We start from the raw sequence: 22,145 nt of genomic DNA, 5'->3' as shown, positions 1-22,145 counted from the left end.
TACTACATGTATGATCTGTTGAAAGCCTCATGAGAGGGGAAATGTTCATAGCCTAGATGCTGTGCATTTTCCATCACCATCTTGAAAGTAGTCACTCCTTATCTCCCTGGCTTATTCATTTTACCTTTTGCAGTTGGTAAGAATGGAAACATCTTCTCAAAAGGTGGTGCAAATCTCTAGACTTACAAAATAATTTCAATTGCCTGTGTTAAAAAGTTACGAGAAAGAATTAGGAAGTCAGGAGCTTTGGAAAACTGTGTGTTTTTTCTCCCTCAGTCCTAAAAGTAATCTAGAGTTTTGGTTATATTTCTTTTTTTATGTGTGTGCTGGTTATCTTATTTTAATTTTCTGTTAGGAGAGCTTGAGGATTTTAATAGCATTAATCTTTTGCAGTGTAAATTTTATTCTAATAAACAGTTAAGCAATCTGTTAGCACCTGTAACAGCTATAAAAGAACACGAGTTGTGGCTACTGCCCTGCCCTCAGGAAGCTTAAGTTGTATTTGAGGAGAGAAGATGAAGTTTAAGAAAACCTCCAGAGGCACAAATAGGTAATGTGTTTTTATCATGGTAGCAGCATTTTTCTGTGCTGCCTTTTTGTTTTCCTGTGTTCAGCTGTATTAAACTATCATTCACACTGCAGTTTTTAGTTCCTTCCCCAGCCCTGCACTACTCTGTTTCAACTTAGATATTTCCTAGACAGTGAAGCTTTTATTGAAGTCACATACCTGGCTAATACTTTGTGTTCACCATACCTTTTGTGATGTTCTCTGCAATACTTAATTGTTTGTTTGTTTTGGCTGTTCAGGTTCTTTTTTGGTTCTATATGAATTTTAGAATGATTTTTTTCTAACTCTGTGAAAAATGGCATTGGTAGTTTGATAGGAATAGCATTGAATCTGTATTGTTTTTGGCAGTGTGGCCATTTTAACGATGTTGATTCTTCCAATCCATGAGCATGGGATGTTTTTCCATTTGTTTGTATCATCTATGATTTCTTTTAGTAGTGTACAACATTTAATTGTACTTAATAATGCTTATCTTTCTCTCTCATTTGGACTGTAAACTCCTTGAAAACAGAGCCTTGGACATAGAGTTTACTCAAATATCTTTGGGACTGTTAAGAACTTTGGAGAACAAGTGTTGGGGGGACAGTGATAAGTTTAATATTGGTGATTGCGTTTGAAATATAGCAAGATACTCAAATAGAAATGTCTGTTAACAGTTAGAACATGGCCTGGAACATGATTAAGGTAGTACATGTAGGCCATGATAAGGTATGAGTTGCCAAGAGGCCTGTGGATAGATCCCTGGGTAATATCCTCATTTAATATGTGGACAAGATTTTAGAAGGGAGTTCATGTGAGCAGAGGAGGATGGGTTTAGAGACCTGTGAGAACGAGTAAGTGGTACAGTGGATAGAAGGGAACAGTATTGTCAAGTGACACAGAAGTATAGAGGAGGATGAGTACTGATAAAAAGCCTGAGATCATTAATAGATGATGGCCAATAGAAGTGTTAATAGAAGATAGCTCTTCATAGAGCACCATCTTAGTAGTGTGTGGGCAGAAAAATGGATCCAGTTTGTCAGGGTCAAGATGAGAGTGGGCCATTAGAAAGAAGCATTGCAAATAGACCTTTTTAAGAAGTGGAATAAAAGGAGGGAAAAAATAGCTTGATGGGTTATCAAAATGCAGGAGAGACTTGTTTTTTTGTATGGGGGAGGTGGGTAGAGAAACATGGTCTTTCATGTAGTAGAGTGTATCTGAATATCGGCTAGTCAAGTGAAAGGGGAGGGAAGTGGTGGTAGCTTGCAGTGGCAATCAAGGAAGCAATGTCTTAGAGCAGACTTGAGTACCCTGGGTAGAGACAAGAGCTTAAGTAATTTAAGAGGGTATTTGAATCAAAAGAGGAACATGCTAGGAAGTTAGAGATGTGTCCATGCATCATATATTGACTGAGAAAAATTTCTGATGAAACTGAGAACTCAGTTTTTAAACTTTTACCAACATTGCTCAGCCAGATGGTATGTCTATTCAGGGGTAGCTAATTAACCAGATGGGTGGTAGGAGGATAAAGAATAAGTGAGACATAAGAGCAAAAAAGAGTCGCTGACCATTGAGAAGTAAGCATTTTTAGGGAGGCAAGTGTTGATCAGAAAGGATCTTGACTACCTTTGAGCTTGAAGGTCACAATGTATACACAAGATTCAGTAGAAGTAAAGAGAAATAAAATGAGATACTGTTCATTGGAAAGGAAATTTTGAAAGTAGAGCCATTTCAAGGGATGATAATGTGTGGCTCTACCCTTGAATAGCAGGTAGAGAATGTAGATCAAAGTCTTAAAATGAACGTCAGGAATGTGTGAAACCAGAGTTTGAAGGATCATCAATATGATGTGATGGAGTGGGTTACAATTCAACACATCCCTAATGTCCATATTCTTTGCACTTTGGTGAGTTAACCATAAATAAATTCTTGTCTGGCATCCTCTTAAAATAGAATTTACCTTATTTTCCAGCCAGATTATTTAAATGTTTTGCAAAAGTGAGTATTGATTTACTGAACTGTTCTTTAATAATCACAGCTGGAAATTGCAAAAGATCATCAACTATTAAACTATATAAATAGAGATAAAGAAATGGGAAAGTGCCTTCTTCCCTTAGTTCTCTATTCAGTTGGTGAAGAACTAGAATAAATCATATTGAAATCTAGATTTTTTAATTAAGACAACAGAAAGCTCATGTTAAATTTACAGATAAGAGTTATGCCTCCCTCAATATTGCCAACTTTATTTTTGTGAGCTCTTTCAGTGACATAATGAGCATCCTGTTTCCTTAAGCATTTAAGTGTAGGTTCTTGTGAATTGACAGGATAGAAGCTCTTAAGAACTGAGTAGGCTGACAGAGCAGCTGGTGTGACATTCAAGTGTTCATGTTGCCTTCTAGCTCCTGAACAGAAGGAAAAACACAGTTTTAATTTAGAAATCTCTTTGACTATAGCTGAAAATTTCAACACCAGTGAGACTGGAAAATGATAGAACATTTGGTTCTCATATTTAACTGGAGATATAGTATGTTCTTATATTTGGTAAACTGCACAGGATTATATAAAATTAACTTTATTTTTTGAGCTTTTCAAAAGCTTATTTTACTATGAAACTTACTGTAAAGATGAAAGGTTTCTAAAATGCCTAAATAGAACAATAGAATAGGAGAAAACAAAGTAGTTTATTTTATGGGAGAACAAGAGAAGATAGGTATCTAAAGTTCTCTGTTAGAGTTTTAAAAATTAATTTAATTTTTTAGGTGTTTATAATAATTTGATAGAATTTGTTCAGAATGTGTCAATATGAGTCTTCACATTCTTTGAGTAAAAAATTACTTGCAGTGCTTGTATATATTTGAATTATAAGGCTTAAACACTAAAATATAGTATACTTGGTACTAAAAATCAAAACGGAAAGAAAGTATCAACTCAATATTTTTAGAAAGTGGTCTGCTTTCAGGTACCCATGGACATTAAGAATAGCATAGTAAAGGACCATGAGTAGGCTGGGCACAGTGGCTCACGCCTGTAATCCCAGCACTTTGGGAGACCAAGGCGGGCGGATCATGGGATCAGGAGTTCGAGACCAGCCTGGGCAACACGGTGAAACCCCATCTCTACTAAAATACAAAAAATTAGCTGAGCATGGTAGCGGATGCCAGTTACTCGGGAGGCTGAGGCAGGAGAATCGCTTGAACCCCAGGAGGTAAAGTTTGCGTGAGCCAAGATTGTGCCACTGCACTCCAGCCTGGGTGACAGCAAGACTCCGTCTCCAAAAAAAAAAAAAAACAAAACAAAAACCATGAGTAATTTGCTTATATTTGTGGTTTGTGTCAGGAAACTTTTGGACCAAGATGACAATCCAGAAGTTTGTTCCTTAGTCAAGGTTCAGACTACAGTTAACAGTCAGTAGTGGTTCTCCAGACTAGTAGCATTAGCATCACTGTCAAACTGAGTGAGACTCAGCAGTCTGTGTTTTCAGGAGCCCTTCAGGTGATTCTGATGCATGCTGAAGTTTAAGAACCACTCATCTCTAGTGTGTTAACTTTTAAATTTATTCTGGTTTTGGTAAATTTAGAGGATTGTTTTTTGGTTTGTAAGTACATCCTTGCAAAATTAGACCAACCTCCCAAGAGACAGGTATCGTAAATGTTTGGGATGAAATGATACCAACTGACTTGACCATAGACCAAAAATGTCCATAGTTAGTTAACTTCAGGATATCTGTGTTTGAGATCATTCACATTAAAATTTTATCATATACTCTGCTTAATTAAGTACTTTGTTGGCATGAATGGATAATCTGTACTGAAAATGACAGCTATCAAAAGCCAGAATAGTTATCTAACAGCCCCAGGGAGCGGGGCGAGTCACCTGTTCTGCTTTTGACTAGCATATTTCTTTGCAGACTAAAAGGCTGTGGGAAATAGGAGCTGTGCTTGGGGTTTTCGGATAAGAAAACCCGGTGGTTTTTTTCACACTTTCACTGAGCCAGACTATTATAGTGTGGTTTCATCATTTTAATTGAATTGTGGAATTCTGAAATATGAGAGAAACAAAATAAATAGGCCCTGTAAATGCACATGCAAATAAATTTTAACTATTATCTATAAACGAATCCCATTTCCTCAGACTAAAAACAGATGAAAACAATTATAAAGACTGCTGTGCCATCCAACTCCTCCCTGCTGACTCCTTTGACAACTATTCGAAAAAAGGGATAAGCAGTGGAAATTGAAAACAAACAGCTAGAAATGACAGTGTAGTGGAAATAAGAGTCAAACATCAGAGAAATGAAGGCAGCAGAACATTTCAAAAGTCAGCGAGTGGTTAACGGTAGCAAAGGTTGCTAGTAGGTTAAATTAGCACTAACTGTATCCGTTAGATTTAAGAACATGAGGGGGTCAGTGGTCACCTGGAAGAGTAGTTTCAATGAAACATAGAAGAGGAAGCTAGATTGTAATAGGTTGATGTATGAGTGGGAAACAGTGTAGAAACAGCAAATTTCAGAGCAAATGATAGCTAGCTGTGGAGTTTGTGTGTGTGTGTGTGTGTGTGTGTGTGTGTGTGTGTGTGTTTTCCAAATGACCTTTACTGGGTAAGATTTTTAAAATTTCTTTATTATTTAAACTTACTTGCTACTTTATTACCATGTTGATTTGGCAGGTTTGTATTTAGCTTGCATAACCCTAACAAATTATTTTTTAAATAAATGTATTGTTTCTTTCAGGCTGTATGAAATATTATAATTCAGTATTATTTCTTTGCATACCCTCAAGAATCTAAGACCGTGGTTAAAAATCATTGCCATGTAGCAGTCATTTTAAAATCTGAATATCATTTAACTTACTCTGTTGTCTAAAATGATTTAAAGCTATAGTGTATCTTGCATACCAAAATGGTTTTAAAACTTCTTGAGTGCTGTGACCTTCTCTTAACTCATCTAACACCTAATGTATTCTTTTAAACAAAGTGTTAGGAAGTTTTGTTTTGCTCTGCTATTCAAATTATGGTTACTTCCATTGTGAAATCTGTTTTCCAAATTGATTTTAGCTTGTGGTTCAAATGGCATTTCTGCTCAGTAACCTTTGAGTACCTACTGTGTTCCAGACAGTGCTAGGAATTAAAAATGAATGTTACAGATTGTCCCTCGAGTTAAAGTTCATTGGGATAGACAGAGTGGTAAACAAATTATTGCAGCTATGTGATAAAAGCTGTAATAAAAGAACAAATTAATGCCTTCCTTATTCTAATCTAGTTGTTTCCCACCCTGAGAGATTTGCTAAAGTGTTCATGCCAAGTTTGTAACTGACAGCAGCTGTAACTTGCCCTTTAAAGTACTGTACTTAGTCTATGCCTCTGGAAGAGTCTAGTAGATAAGTTACTTAGGGGAGTAGGACTAATTTTAGTCAACACAGACACAGCAATGATATTTATGAGTCATTTGAGACTAATAAATCAGGCATTTTAGAGAATGCTTATTTTTTGCTTTATCAGCTCTATAAAACTTAAAATCCTGTTTGGTGAGTTTACTCTTGTTTATATGTTATTCTTTACTCATCTGATATAAATTACTTTTCTAAACAAGTAGCATAGACTTAATGGTCTTTTATGTGAGTGTGTATGTTTTCTTTAAGCCCCTTGAAAAGTGAAAAATGTGAGTTGAGTAAATTTAAATTTGAGTAATTCCTTGATTTCTTTAAAGTATTTTAATGAAATAATTTGAATGTACCAAAGCTTTGTAGAATAACACTGTACCATTCTTAATCTTGTAGTGTCTCTTTGACATGTATAATAATAGACCACCTGTTCTTTTCACCATGATAGTGAGAAACTACATGCAAGCACTTATATTTAAGTTTAGAGTAAATTATCATGGTTGAAAGACTTCAAATTTTTAGGGTGTGAATCGAGTAAAAGATTATTGTCTTTCTGCAGAAAGTGACTATATAAGAAGGCTGAAAGATTATAGTCCCTCTTGATAAGATATGGAGATCAAAGATGGATAAAGCATGGTTTTTGCCTTTAAATAATTTTTCAGTGTAATGGGCCATAAATTTAGGCTCAGTTATGTAGTGTACTATCCAAACCTTCTACAGGACACTTATGGTGCTAAGTTTCAGATTGTCCACATTGATTGAGAATAACTGCTGATATCGAGGAGGAATGAATGGGATAGGGCTGGATTTTTTAACTCCTGAGGTAGTTGTCACTGTCAATAAAATGCCATTAGCAATCACAGTGAGAAACAGCTATGAGGCTAGCTATGGCTCTTGCTGTAACTATGTTTGTGTGCAAAGGAAGTGGAATTGGTTTTATGTTAAAGAAAAAAGCACACACAAAGAAAAAGACACAGTATGAAAATAGAGTTCTCTTGAGTTCTTTCTTGAAAGGCTATAGTCAAAAATTATTTTTTAGTTCTTTGTCAGTCAAATGGTGCATCTGATGGTTAGGGTGTCAATACCAGTTTTAAAGTCCAATGCCAGTTATTTCCCTGATAGCAGTAGCCTCATTAAAACCTGTACACTGTTTATCCCATGATTTAAGTTTCAGCTATTTATTCGTATTTTTAATGATTTGTGAGTATTTAATGCTCACTTTATTTTATAAGTATATCCATTTTGGAAGTAGATGATTATGAGTGTTTGGTTTTAATGGCTATAAAATGAACTATTGGATTTGATGTCCAACATCCCTTTAACTGTTAAATTCTAGAATTCTTTGCTTTGTAACCATTATTTAACAGAAAAGTCTTTTAAATAGTGTTTGATTTTGATTTAGTAACTTTTATAAAATGTAATACTTGCTTAATCACTCCAAAAAATTAGTAATTACTTTGATTAAGGATTCATTTTTAGTATATTTGGGTCCAGGGAATAAGCTCTAATTGTGTACAGTTATGTCAAAGTTGACATTAATTTACGAGATGGTACACACTGACCTCTAAACACCCGAGAACTAAAAATCTGAAACTTAAAATTTTGTATTCTCATTAAGTGAATGAAAATACAGTATCTTTATCTTTAGAGGATTTTTTTAAGAACCCTAAATCAATTATTTGTGTTCATATAGAACCAATCAAGGATTAAGAACGTTTGTAAATACTAGCCTTACATTTAAAAATTTTACTGAGTCATGTAATAAAACTAGTAAAACAAAATTTGAGTTAACTTTTAAATTATTATATCAAATAATATACTGATTATCTTTTCCTTTAGGTTTAAAAATCTTATTTCATTAAACCTTCTACATCTGAAGTGGTTTGAGGTCTTCCTCATCTGGGGTGGGAGAAGGCTATTCTCTGCGGAATGTATCTGCAAATATTCTTAAAGAACAGTAAAAATAACCAAAATGTATTTGCCATTTACTGTGTGTCGGGGTAAGTTCAAAGTGTTTTACATGTATTTACACATTTAATGAGATGTGTAGTGTTATTGTATCTTTATTTTACACATGAGCCTGTAACATAATAGGTGTGTTTGCCCAAGGCAAAGTAAAATAAGTCTGTTACCTCCTTTTGTTAGATATTAGACTCCTGTCCTTGCTGCCTAAGAACATACAACACTTTGAGTAAGGAAAGCACTTACCTCAGTCGTGCTAATTAACACCAAATTAATGCATTTTTAGCTTTGAGTAAACTGAACCTTTGTCTTTGCATATATGCTATTGCATTTCTTATATGCCATATTTGTAATTATGTTTTGGGAATTAAATGTTAAGAGGTCATTCTTTTATACCAGTTAACTTTAGCCTCTCCTTCTCATTTGTCCAGATCCTGATTCTGTCATGTAACGTATTTGCTGGTTTTTTACCTAGCTTTGAGTTGCTTATAGATTGGATAAATACAACTTCCAGGTCTTCAAATTCCTAACAAAAATTTAGAATCATTCAGGAATTAGAAACCCAACAATGCATTAAATAAACCTCTTTCTGGATTGGTCCTCTTGTATCTAATATATTTAGTTGTATTAGAGTGTACTTCTGTCTTGCCTGCAAAAATCTCATGCTATATACAACATTGATAATAATTTTTAGTACTCCGTATCTTACCCATTAATTTACTTTTGCTTATATTTGGTTTTTCTAATAATTGATTTTTTTTGTTGTTGCATCTGGATAACTTTCATATAACTTTTTCTTGATCTGTAAAGTGACTTTATGAAAGAAGGAATTGAAATTGTATTATTAACCAACCTGTCTCTTTATGAGTTCCACTACTAGGATATCATAATCATCCTTTTGTCTTTTTCGAAGGCTCTACCCATTCACAGTAAAGATTATAGGTCAGTAAGAATCTACCTTATTGTTCTTTTTGAAAACTGTAACCATTTTTGTCCAACTCCAATCTTCAGCTCTGTGTGTGTGTGTGTGTGTGTGTGTGTGTGTGTGTGTGTGTTGGTAATACCTCAAAGACTACCAACAGTGGTTTTTCAGAAACAGCATTTTTTTCTAGGATAAATTCTGTATGCAAGCCAAGGGACCTACATGTGCTTTCTTTAAAATTTCTCTCTTCTTGGGCCTCAGCTTCCACTTAACAACATTTTTTCTTAGACTTTTCAAATAAAAGATAAAATTCTTTTAGAGAACAAAGAGAAGCAGAATAGATGTTCTGCTTTCTGTTGTATATCAATCCCAAATAGTGTGTATCTCACTTGATTGTCATGCTGTAGCTAACAAGTGAAAAACAAAACTTTTTTATTGTCCTTAGTATGTTTGTCAATCAGCCAGTTAGATGAATGGAAGAGTAGGTAAAGAAGAAAATTATTGTAGAAGGAGCTATAAATAATCTAAAAATAGACAACAACCTGCTGTATAATTTGTGGGTAATTGGTAATTCAAATAGGTCCACTTTGGGAAAGTGGCTCATTTGCATTTGGTGCTTTTGTCTGGACTTTCTTTTCTTTACAGTGAGGGAATTGAGCATGATTAATAATCATGTGCTTATCAAAGCTCTGTGGCTTGCAAAGTAATAGAAAACTGAACCCCTGAAGGGCATTTATTGACAGATTACGGAAAAGATCAGTGATAGAACAAACTTTAGTCATTGATTGACCCAGGAGCTCAAATAATGTTCAGGGTTGACAGGAACATGCTCACTCGGTCTCTCCCTCTCTACTCCACATATTCTCTGTTGGATCCATTTTCAAAGGCTTTCCCCTGGTGGTACCATATGACCACAGTAGCTTTTCATGTGTATATCAGATTTAAGTTCAGTTAGAAGAAACAAGTGTCTGCCCAGAGTCACAGCAGAAGTCTTGTTACCACCCATTGGCTCTTGTTGGGTCACTTGCATATTCCAGAACTGATGATCAGCATGGTCAGTAGGGATGTCTGGGAATGGGGGTGGAACTCTGCTTCCTCTCTGTTGAGAGCTGGGGAAGCACAGATTCCTAAATGAAAAGTGAGGCTGTTGCTGAAAGACAGGGAAAGGGATGCTGAGGTGGCAATTAGCAAATACAACAGTGCTTCTTCGGTTCTGATTTATTGTGTAAATTGGTACATTTGCTGTTATTTCACTATTTTGTGACCTACAAAAACTTCCATTCTGACCTATTAAATGTGAAGACATAAAGTGGAGGCTGTATAGTGGATATAGGTTCCAGTACTAGCTGTATTATGTATCCCTATTGTTGAGAAATTTAAAGGCATTCAATGAATAACATTCTTCTCTCCTATTTGAATTCTGTGAAGAGAAAAGACAGATTGGCGCATAGGAAAAAAAAAATCAGTTTTATTACTGATAAAAGCTAGGCTGGATGACTTGGTTTTTGTGTGACAACAACGAGGCTCTAGTATTGAACCCAGAACTAAGCAATTATTTACCTCTACTCCAGTAGGCTTTTAAACCTTGGGATCTGCCCCTAAAAATTCAAACTAGAATACATGAGTCCTACAGTTATCTGGTTCTTCAAAGAAGGCAGAGGTGAAGAAGCTACATATGTCTGGTTTCTCTAGGAAACTCTGTCAGGCATGTCATTTTACATCCATGGTGATTGATGGAGTAGCAGGCCAGGAGTTGTTGAGAAAAATTCCTCTTTGTGGAAACCAGAGGACAGATGAGCAAACATGCCCTCAGCACACAGACTTAATTATTTTATCTGTTAAATAATAATCTATTTTAAGGTTAGTGTGATGTTCAGGCCAACAAACTTTGTATATGGAAACCTAAGGAGATTATCAAATAACCACCCTCTCCAGGTTTTGAAGCTGGGTTATTATAATAATTGATGTGTGCGTAGGAGGGAACCCACTTTGCCTAGGAGATGAGTAAAATTGGTAATAAATAGACAAGCATAAGGATTTGTGTAGTGGGAGGAAGCAGGCAATGGAAGAAAATGTCTTGCAGAATCCATAACTATCACATCTTTGCAGATTTAACCTAAGGCAAACAAACTTTTCTCACCTAGCCATCCTCAACTCACTGGTATGAATTCTAAGTTTTTAGCCTATTCTCTAGTTCAGTAGTTCTCACAAGTGTGCTCCCTAGACAGTACAGCATCAGCATCACCCAAAAAATTATTAGAAATGCAAATTGTTGGGCTCCGCCTTAATTTACCTCAATCTAAAGGTGCTGGAGGTGGGGCCCAGCAATCTAACCATTTCTCCAGGTGATTCTGATGTATGCTAAAGTATGAGGACTATATACCATGATTTACAGACATCTTTATAACAGTTTCGTAGCTGAAGATTTATTGCATTTGCCAGTATCTTTTCTAATAATCAACATTCTAAAAATATTTTGGAGTGTAGGTAGATTGCTTGAGGTGGGAAGAAGCTGAATCTGTAAAATGTAGCCATATAGTCATGAGCAGTGGGACTACATTTTCATCTTGGAGGTTTAGATTTAATGACATGATGCCTTTTTAAAAACTAAATGTAGCAGTAAAACGCTCAAGGTATTGTTATGTTTGAGATATTGGAAAGAAGAAGAACCAGGGGGTAGTGATTATAATTTGCATAGAGGGACTTGAACAAGATCAGGAAGAAAAGGGGTTATATACAGAAGAGACTTCTCAAGGGTAGAATTAACTTAGTAACTGACTGAAGCTGGAGAGGATGGAATCAAAGATGATTTACGATTCCTAGCCAAGGCGATAAGGATAATGGTGGTGGCAGAGCTTTTAATTAGTGAGTGAGATGAGTCCGTTGTTGGGCCTGTTAACGTTGAGGTGATTGTATGGAGAAGAGAGCTTATCTTTAGGCAGATTAGAATAATAGGAGGACTTGAAAGTACAGTGAAGAAATAAAAGTAATGCGTGTATTAATTCCTCAAACTTTCACTGAGTGTCTTCTGTGTGCCTGGTACTCAAGATGTAGTAATGGACAGACTTTGCCCTCAGAACTAATACTGTAGATGGGGAGAAAAAAAATAGCATATAAACAAATGAACAAGATAAATTCAGGTAATAACAACAGTGGGCAAGGAAAATAAAAGAGCAGAGAATTTCTTTAGATAGGGAGTCACAGGAAGACCTGGGGTAGTGACATGTGACAGATCATATATAGTTTTTGACAGTCAAAAAATGGTAGAATCACAGAGTTGCCAATGAGAATTGCAGGAAATAATATTAAAGTATCTGTTATACTTTTTGTCCTTTCAGGGTATATTTCTTATGAAAGACTTGGAGAGAGAGAGATCCAAGTATAATATTAAAAGAAACGGGCTTGGAGACAGTCCACCTCAGACATTTCAGCCATTTGTTAGCTGGGCAGAAACTCAGTTTCTTGAAGCCTGCCCTTCTCAGTAGAAGAAGGAATAACACCTTATGGGATTAAATTGTGATGATTAAGTGAGAGAATGAAATTAAAACAACTAGCATAGTGCTTGGAACAATAACAGTAATGCTGAGTGGATCATAAAATTCAGTCATGTGAAGTGCAATTTCATTTAATAATGATGCAATCTAACGTCTTTTGATATACAATTTTATTTAAAGGTTGTACTTTGATCTTTTATCATGCAAAATGCTTTAAAAGCACAAGACTGCAGTTCAACAATATTTTTATTACTAAATAATGTACTTTAGTTACCTGACGACATTTAGAAAATATGCTTATGTGCATAATACTCTAAGATAGATTTTATTAACTTTTAAATGTTTTCTTCTTACAGGTGTGTACATCTCATGATTGATATGGAGAAACTAGCCATGGGCCAAAGGTCAAGATACTTCACTGGGAAATGCTGCTGCTGATGCTGCTTTACAAAATCATACAATGAGTGTTTGGTTTATGAAAGATTTTCATATTTAAAAGATTTTCATCTTGGAAATACATCAAGTGAAAAATTCTTTTGGGAAACATTTTCCTTCTGATATATTATACTTGTAATGGGTGACATGGCAAACAACTCGGTTGCTTACAGTGGTGTGAAAAACTCTTTGAAGGAAGCTAATCATGATGGAGACTTTGGAATTACGCTCGCAGAGCTGCGGGCTCTTATGGAGCTCAGGTCCACAGATGCATTACGAAAAATACAGGAAAGCTATGGAGATGTCTATGGAATTTGTACCAAGTTGAAAACATCTCCCAATGAAGGTAAGTTTTATTATGTTTGATTTTGGTTCTTTGTGCAAAGAGTGCTATATATTTGGATAATAAAAGCTTGCTTATATTATCTTGGTGATTGTATGATCATGGCATAATTATAGTGACATTAAAAATGGGTTAGTTATAAGATTAGTACAATTAAAGTATTTTTATATTAACACAAATGTTGCAAATTAATGTATATGTTTTAGATGGGACACATGAAATATTTTGTTCTATTACATGTATTATTGCTGCCTGTTTATGATAAAAAGATTGTCTTCCCTTTAAACTATAGAGGATGGAATCAGGCTTAGATGCCTCCCAGATATTCCGGTGAAAAAAAAATATCAGAGCACTATCCTTCGTTTTTCTGGGTGGCTTAAAATAGTTATCACTGTCATTAGCTGACTGAGTTGGTTTTAGCCTATGGGGCTTAACCTAACCTCTAATAATTAGTTTAGGAGGTCCTAAGGCAAATGAAATAGATGAGATGGAAGTTAGTTTTTTACCTTACAGACATTGCTTTAATTAAAAATAGCTTTCAGTCTTTGAATTGTGTTGACTGTCTCTGTGTTCACAGAAGCTTTTGGTTTCATACATTTTTATTTGTGGTAAGTTTCATTTTGAGAATCAAAAAGGAAAATTCATCATAACTTTTTGGCATTATGGTCTTTGAAATGATTTCAGAAGATTGCCTTTTATAAGTTAATCATATTGAACATAAAATAAAGGTTAGGACATTTCAGGAAAGCATTTCCAAATTGTAAAGGCACACTGGGGAGGGACACATGAGGATGAATGGGGATTACAATTTATTTTGTGAAGGATAGGAAATTATTAATGTAAAATTTTAGAATATATTACCATATATTCCAAAGCCAATTCTAGAGAAATTGTGCAAAAGTATTTTTCTTAATATTTTTTCTGAAACATCTTATGCCATGCTATTGCTTAGATAATATTTAATGTAATAGCAAAAAGTCTTTTCTAAAACTAAGTAACTTTAAATTATATTAAAAAATTCTTTAAAACCTTTGTAACCTATGTAATTCATTGTGAATTGTTAATTATTTTAATGATAGGTAGTTACTTTGATTTCTCTGAAGCAGAATGGTCTTGAGGGAGCCAGAGTCAGTATTCACACATGTCCCAGCAGGGCTTCTTCAAACTATTTGGAATATGTTCTTTTCCTGCAAGACCTGTTAACTCTTCAAGATTTTTTTTGGATCTTTTCAAGTTGGAACCACTAGAAACATCAGCTTCTTAGTTATACGTTAGGTATGCTATACCATTTTGATGTAGTTGGGATTAATTACTACTCCAAGATTGATCCCAACATTTAATACATTAAAATGGTATTGCATATCTAAGGTATAACTAAGAGTATCAGGAACAGTTCCCATGGACTTTTATAGACCGTAATTTGACAAAATTTGGAGCTTGTTCATTATGAAACCCAACTTTGAGATATTATAGCATCTTAGAGATTTGTACAATAGTGTGCTTTTCTCAGCTGGTAGATCTATTAATTCAGTTTAACCATTAAAATCTAATTATTTTGTCATCATCAAGTTGATAGGGGACACTAACATTAAGGACCCCTCAGTGTAACAACATAGTTTGTTCATAAAAGTCATATTGAACTTCAGCTTCAAATCTTCACTCAGCTGTACTTCCCCTAACCATGTCCTTGCATTTCTCTATTAGTTAATCAAAACTCTTGTCTTCTCATAACTGAATACTCCTGCATTTGAGAATGAGAATGCCTTCTCATTTTTATAGACATGATTTCTTGTTAGTTTGTACTACAGTTTCTTTTGTGCTATTATTTAGAGCAGTGCCTTTTAAATTGGTTGAGTTAGTGAAGTTAACTGAAAATTTTGCATTAGTACAGTGGTTTTTAAAATTTGAGAAGGGGATAAGTATATGCTCTTTTGACAGTATGTTGGAAGCTATGGATAATCTCTAAAACTCTCCACTTACCACTGGAAATTCTATGTGAATTGTTGCTGCTTTGGGCTATTAAATAAATTCATGCATTATTATCCCGTCTTTAAATCATAGAAAGTTATTGCTCATGTTCTTCCTAGTATTGTGAATTTAATATTTGTTAAAATTTGTACAAACTATTGTCCTCACTGTTTATGTATACAGCATTTGTTATTTTGAAATGGTCTTTTAAAAAGAATTTGAAACAAGCCATTTTAAGCATTATACTTATATTTACAGTTGAAAATACAAATGAAAATAGCAGGCCACATGCAGTGGCTGACACCTGTAATCCCAACAATTTGGAAGGCCAAGGCGGGAGGATTGCTTGAACCTACAAGTTCAGGACCAGCCTAGGCAACATAGCAGAAACCCATCTCTACAAATAAAAAGATTAACCACTGTGGTGGCACATGCCCATAGTCTCAGCTATTCAGGAAGCTGAAGCAGGAGGATCACTTGAGCCCAGGAGTTTGAGGCTGCACTGAGTATGAATGCACCACTGTACCCCAGCCTGGAAATAGAGACCCTGTCTCAAAAATAATAAAACACAGCAGCAGCTTTCACAAGAACATTATTTCCAAAGAAATCTTCATAGTTTTAGTTTAACTTAGTAGAAATAATTCACTCAGAAACACTTTCTCACTGATCAAGCATACGAATGGTAATTGAAACATGATCAGGAGTAAGCAATTAGGAGTTTGTATGTCCAAGGAAATGAACTAGACAGCAAGTACTCTTTTGTTAGAATAACCTGTTTATAGATAGGGAAAGTGAGAATTAAAATGATTCTTCAAGTACAGTACATGAATTTCAATTAGGTAAAACTGATGTTGTCCTACCTGTCCCTTTAGTTCATTCATTTACTGATTCATTCATTGACATATACTGTCTTTCATAAGACTTGGGATATTGATTGTCCTGTTTTATATACTTCCACTAAAAGAGGTGGTAGAGGGCTGGCAGTTGTAGGTGTATAATTAAATCATCACAGTGTTAGAGATTTTAATAAAATGTAAGAATGTGTGCATCTTAGAATTGCTGAAATTTTGTCGTATTTATTATCTGCCACTCAGTAGGCATTTTTCTAGGCCCTGGATGTACATCCGTGAATAAAACAAACATCTCTGCCTAATTTTCATGTGTTCACTTGGGGGAGACAGACAGTTCACAAGACAACTAAATGAAATGTGTAGTGTGTTGGCGATATGTGTTTTTAAAAAATGAGTGGAGAAGGGAAATCAGAAGTATTGGGGTGCCAATATTAGATTTCTGTAAAGCATGGAAGAACAACCCATTTCTGAGGCAATAACCACAAAAATGATAGGCTACCCTTATGATGGATAACACTTTCTATTCCAGATTAGCTATTAGCACTTGAAAATATTAAAACAAATTAATATTTTAGCAGGTTTCTCCTATTTTACAGCAAAAGAACCCTCAACACAAAAAAGTTAAACAACTTACCCAGAGTCTCACTCAGAGACCATGCTTTTAACTTTTTTATGTGTTGTCTGTTAGAAAAGTTCAGTTCACATATCCTGTAAAAGAGTTGCGATATGAAGAGGTTCCCTCTTCTGAGTAGTAATTTTTGATAGGGAAAAAAATTATTTAGAATTACATGGTGAAAAAAATTTGGTTTAAGATTCTGCTTATCAGTTTGTTCTTTAAAACACATACCCTGGCCAGGTGTGGTGGTTCACACCTGTAATCCTAGCACTTTGGGAGACTGAGGTGGGAGGATCATTTGAACCCAAGAATTCAAGACCAGCCTAGGCAACATTTAAAACAAAAATAATCCGGGAGTGGTGGCGCACACCTGTGATTACAGGTACTCAGGAGGCTGAGGTGGGAGGATTGCCCGAGTCAAGGCTGCAGTGAGCCATGTGTGATTCCACAGAAGAGTGAGACCCTGTCTCAAAAAAACAGAGTGCCCTCTTCAAGAAATTGTGTTAGTGTGATTCCTGTTTGTCTTGCCAATTTATCACTTGTTTTCTAAAAGTATGTTTTGAAGAATATCATGCATACTGGTCAATAAATAGGAAGTGTTTGACCAGATATAATTTTCATATTAAAAACTTCCCAGTGGTTCTGATTAATTATCCTAACTCCTAAAGAAATTGAAACTATAAATTTCAAGGTTAACTGGAATTGAGGCTTGTAACTTCGTATTTTTGGCTCTGTTAGAGAAAGCATCTGTCTTATACTCCTCAGAATCCAAGAATGCACTTTTATACCAAAATAACCTGCTTATAAAATCCCAACTGCATAAAATTACCTTCATGGTTTTTTCTTCTGTATCTTTGTTGTTTTCCTACATTGATTTTCTTATTCATAATATAAATCACATTCTTTGATCCTTATATTTTTACACTAGCTTTTGATGTATTTTTCATCTCATCATGGTCCTGTGTTACTATGTTATATTTTATATTGAATGCTAGACTTTTCAATAATAGGTTTCTGGTATACAGGCCTCCAGCCCTAGGATTGTGTTTGTTATTCAGAGTACTACCTTAAACAAGGAATTCATTTTTATAAATGAATTTGTAAAAATTAAAGGCAGGTGCCAAGTGGTATTCTGTAAGAGGCATGGCTTCATGGACTTGAAAGGGCAAGAAAGCAAATGAGACACTAAGCTTTTTAAATGGTGGTTGCTATAATTAGGTCCAGAATTTTCTCCTGAGCTTTAAGTTTGAAAGCCCAAAACACACACAACCCAGAGTGTTTAACTGGTTGCTTGTCAGTCTCCCCCACCAAACTATGAGCTCTTTGAGGGCAAGTGGCAGGGAAAGGCATCCTGTCTGAGTCATTTCCCTTTGTATGCTTAGTGCACAGTGACATAGTAGGCATTTTGCTAAAGAATGCACAAGTTTGACTTTAGACCAGTGTCTCTTAAATTTGCAGGTAGGGAAGGGATTGCCTCTTTTGAAATTGAGAAAATCATGAGAATATTAGACTGTTTCCCAAGAAGAATAAACATAAATTTTTATGTACTTCCTTGGTCTGTACGTTTTCCTGTGTTCCTCACTTAGGAAGGTCAGGTTGGCTGCTGCTATAGGCTCGCTATGATACAGACTGTGTTAGTCCATTTTGCACTGCTATAAAATACCTGAGGCAGGGTATTTATAAAGAAAAAAGGTTTAATTGGCCTCATGGTTCTGCAGCCTGTACAGCATGCATGGCATCAGCATCTTCTTGTCTTCTGTTGAGGCCTCAGGGAGTTTTTATTCATGGCAGAATGAGAAGTGGAGGCAGGCACATCATATGGTGAGAGAGGGAGAGAGAAGAGGCAGGTCCTAGACTCTCTTAAACAACCAGATCTCATGTGAACTAACTGAGCAAGAACTCACTTATCACCAAGGGGATGGTACTAAACTGTCCATGAAAAATCTGCCCCCATGATCTAATCACCTCCTACTAGATCCCACCTCCAACATTTGGAATCACATTTCAATACGAGATTTGGAGGAGATAGACTTTCAAACCATAGTATTCCACCCCTGCTCCCCTCCCCTCCATCTCATGTCCTTCTCACATTTCAAAATACAATCATGCCTTTTCAATAGTGTCCCAAAATTTTAACTAACTCCAGCATTAATTGAAAAGCTCAAAGTCCAAAATCTCATCTGGAGATGAGTTCCTCCCATTTATGAGCCTGTGAGATCAAAAACAAGCTGTTTACACCAAGATGCAATTGTGGTACATGCATTGGGTATACCTTCCCATTTCAAAAGGGAGGAACATCAGCCAAAAGAAAGGGGCAGTAGATTGCACACAAGTCTGAAACCCAGCAGGACAGTCATTAAAGTTCCAAAAACAATCTTCTTGGACTGCATATTCTGTATCTAGGGCAGACTGATACAAAGGGTGAAGTCCCAAGGCTCAACTCCACCTCTTTAGGTTTATAAGATAGGTGCAGCCCCTGTGGCTACTCTCTTAGGTTGTAATTGAGTGACTGAGGGTTTTCTAGGCTTAGGATGCAAACTGCCAGTGGCTCTACCATTTTAGGACCTAGAGGACAATGGCCCCCTTCCCACAGCTCCACTACGCAGTGCCCTGGTGGTGGGGACTCTTTCTAGGGGCTCCACCCCTACAGTTCCCCTTGGCATTGCCCTAGTGGAGTTTCACTGTGAGGGCTCTGTCCCTAGGCAGGCTTCTCTTGTGGCATCAAGGACTTCTGATATTTCCTTTGAAATCTAGGGGAAAACTGCCAAGCCTCTCCCACACTCGCGTTCTGAGTATCTGCAAACTTAATACCACATAGGAACTGCCAAGGTTTATGGCTTGCACCCTCCAGAGCTGTGGCCCATGGTGTTCCTGGGCCCCTTTGAGCCAAGGCTGGAGCCAAACCAGCCAGGATGCAGGGAGCAATGTGCCAGAGCTGAGCAAGACAGCTGCACCCTGAGCCTGACCCTTGAAACCATTCTGAGGCTGCTGGCCTGTGATGGGAGGGGCTGTCCAAAAGATCTGAAAATGCCTTTGAGGCCTTTTTCTCATTGCCTTATCTATTAGCACTCAGCTCTCTTTTAGTCATGCTAATCTCTAGAAAGTATTTGCACCACAGTCCGTGTGTTTTCCTTCCTTACCGCAGGGCCAGGCTGCAGATTTTCCAAACTTTCACCCTCTGCTTTGCTTTTAATTATAAGTTCCAGCTTAAAGTAATTCCTTTGCTCCTCCATCTAATAGTAGGCTGTTAGAATCAGCCATGCTAGTTCTTGAATGTTTTGCTGCTGAGAAACACTTTCTGCCAGATATCCTAGGTCATTACTCTTAAGTTCAAACTTCCACAGCTCCCTCAGGCATTGACACAATACTGCCAAGTTCTTTGCTAAGGCATAACAATGGTGACCTTTGCTCCAGTTCCCCTAAGTTTTTCATTTCCATCTAAGAACTTGTCAGCCTGGACTTCAGTGTTCATAGCTTCATCAGCATTTTGGTCACAACCACTTAACCACTCTTTAAGAAGTTCCAGACTTTCCCTCATCTCCCTGTCTTCTTCTGAGCCCTCCAAACTCCAGCCTCTGTCCATTACCCAGTTACAAAGGCACTTCCACTTTTTAAGGTATCTTTATAGCAGTGCCCCACTCCTCAGTACCAATTTTCTGTGTGTGTTCATTTTTGTGTTGCTATAAAGAAATACCCGAGACTGGGTAATTTATAAAGAAAAGAGATTTAACTGGCTCACAATTCCTCAGGCCATACAGGAAGCATGGTACTGGCATCTGCTTGACTTTTAGGAAGTCTGAGTGCTTATACTTATGGCAGAAGGTGAAGCAGAAGCAGTCACGTTACATGATGAGAGTGGGGGTGAGAGGAGGAGGAGTTCCCAGACTCTTAACCAAATCTTGCATGAACCTGCTGAGCAAGAACTCACTTATCAACAAGGGGATGGTGCTAAACCATTCATGAAGGATTCACCCCCATGATCCAATTACCCCCGCCAGGCCCCACCTCTAACATTTGGAATTGCATTGCAACATGAGATTTGGAAGGGATAAACATCCTTACCATATCACATACGTATATGTGCATGTAATATAAACACATATAGACACACATATACATAATGATATATACACAAATACTGACAAAATTTCTAGTACAGCATTTGATAAGACTGTAGTATGTGCTGTGTGTTAGCTGTGATTGTCAGTTAAATCTACCTGCATCCAACATTCCAGTAAACTCTCCCCACTTCATTTCCTAAATTGGGACATAATTTTATTAGTTCCCAAAATTAGGATGCTACATTTTCTTGTAAAACATTAAGGTCTTAATATAATTGACATTTTATTTCATAGTTTGTTCTTTTCAAATACAAAGACAGTACTTTTGAGCTATTATCTAATCATAGAACAAATACAGACTTTTGTTACTCCAAACAGTGTTGGAGGCAGACTCCAAAAGCATATAATTCTGAGGCTACTTTTGATATGTTTTGGTTGTATTTTCTCTTTGTGAAGCTAACTAGACCATAAGAAGATCAATTCCATGAATGACCTACACTACAATTAACTGAGCCAATTAGGCAGAAGATTTCTCATTATATTTACTTAGAAGTTATTCCTAATAATTTGATATTATCACTTATATTTTTTAAAACTAGGACCATTGCCAGTTCTACCAGCTTAGCTATATCTCATAATTTATTTTCCACCTTCTTACAGTAGAAGCCTCTTCCTGCATCTGTATTAGACAAACATTGCAGCCCCGAATTCCATGGCCTCTGGCTTCTTCAGAGGCTTACCTGTGCTATTACCCTTCTTCTCCTGTATCATCAGTGTTGTCTTCTCCACTTGATCATTGTCATTAAGTTACCTGTCTTAATACCTAGTTTAAAAAAAAAATGCAAATAAAACCCATTTTAATTCACCTTTACTGATTTATTTCTGCCCACTGGATTACACTCTTGGAAAATGTTATCTGTACTTACTGTTGCCACTTGCTCATTCCTACACTGTTTAACTCTTTTCTAATCAGACTTTCTTCTACACCATTGCACTGGAATATTCCTAACAAAGTCATCAGCCTCTATCAAGTGAAAGAAAGTGTTCTTTTCTCTGGTCTGTTACTCAGCCTTTTAACATCATTTGCCATAGACAACCATATCATCATTTTAAAACCTCTTTTTGTCTCTGGGCTTCTGTAATACTGCTTTGGACATGTTTTCTTTCATTCCCCCCTCCCCTGCCTTCCTTGCCTTCCTCACTGGCTGTTTCTTCTCAGGTGCCTTGGCTTCTCTTCCCCTTTTTGACCATCAGTGTTGGATGCTCCAATGCTGTAGCTGCAGCCTAGCTCCCTTCTTGTCTACTTTAACTTTCTGAGAGCTCTCATCGGACTTGTGGCTCCAGAATCATCTGTGTCTTGATGACTCTGGCTCAGACTTCTACTTGAGTTCTGAATATGGATAGCCAGATGTCTACCAGACACCTCAACTTGTTTTGTCAAATCTGTGAAACAGAACCATTAACTCCTCCCTCTCCTTTCCTCCTGATTCATCAATTTTCAAAATCTGCCCTATGTTGGAAAATGACTACTATCCACCCACTTAAGTGCTTGGAGACTACACCCCTCA

At 36.4% G+C, this 22,145-nt stretch overlaps 1 protein-coding gene across 8 annotated transcripts in view; it reads left to right on the top strand.

Annotated features, from left to right (window-relative positions):
- Positions 1–22,145, top strand: part of ATP2B1 (ATPase plasma membrane Ca2+ transporting 1) — a 119,330-nt gene that overhangs the window by 39,551 nt on the left and 57,634 nt on the right. For all 8 annotated transcript variants that reach the window (XM_032297341.1, XM_032297369.1, XM_032297325.1 and 5 more), the window contains one exon: positions 12,660–13,084. In XM_032297341.1, the coding sequence (XP_032153232.1) occupies positions 12,877–13,084 (208 nt within the window). In that variant the 5' untranslated portion in view covers positions 12,660–12,876. Of the gene's footprint in view, positions 1–12,659; positions 13,085–22,145 lie in introns of those variants that run through there.

This window comes from Sapajus apella, unplaced genomic scaffold (genome assembly GCF_009761245.1).
Source record: "Sapajus apella isolate SASKATOON/1434 unplaced genomic scaffold, GSC_monkey_1.0 scaffold2, whole genome shotgun sequence".
NCBI lineage: Eukaryota > Metazoa > Chordata > Mammalia > Primates > Cebidae > Sapajus > Sapajus apella.
The sequence above is the reverse complement of the archived record's forward strand: the minus strand, read 5'-3'. Positions and strand labels throughout refer to the sequence as shown.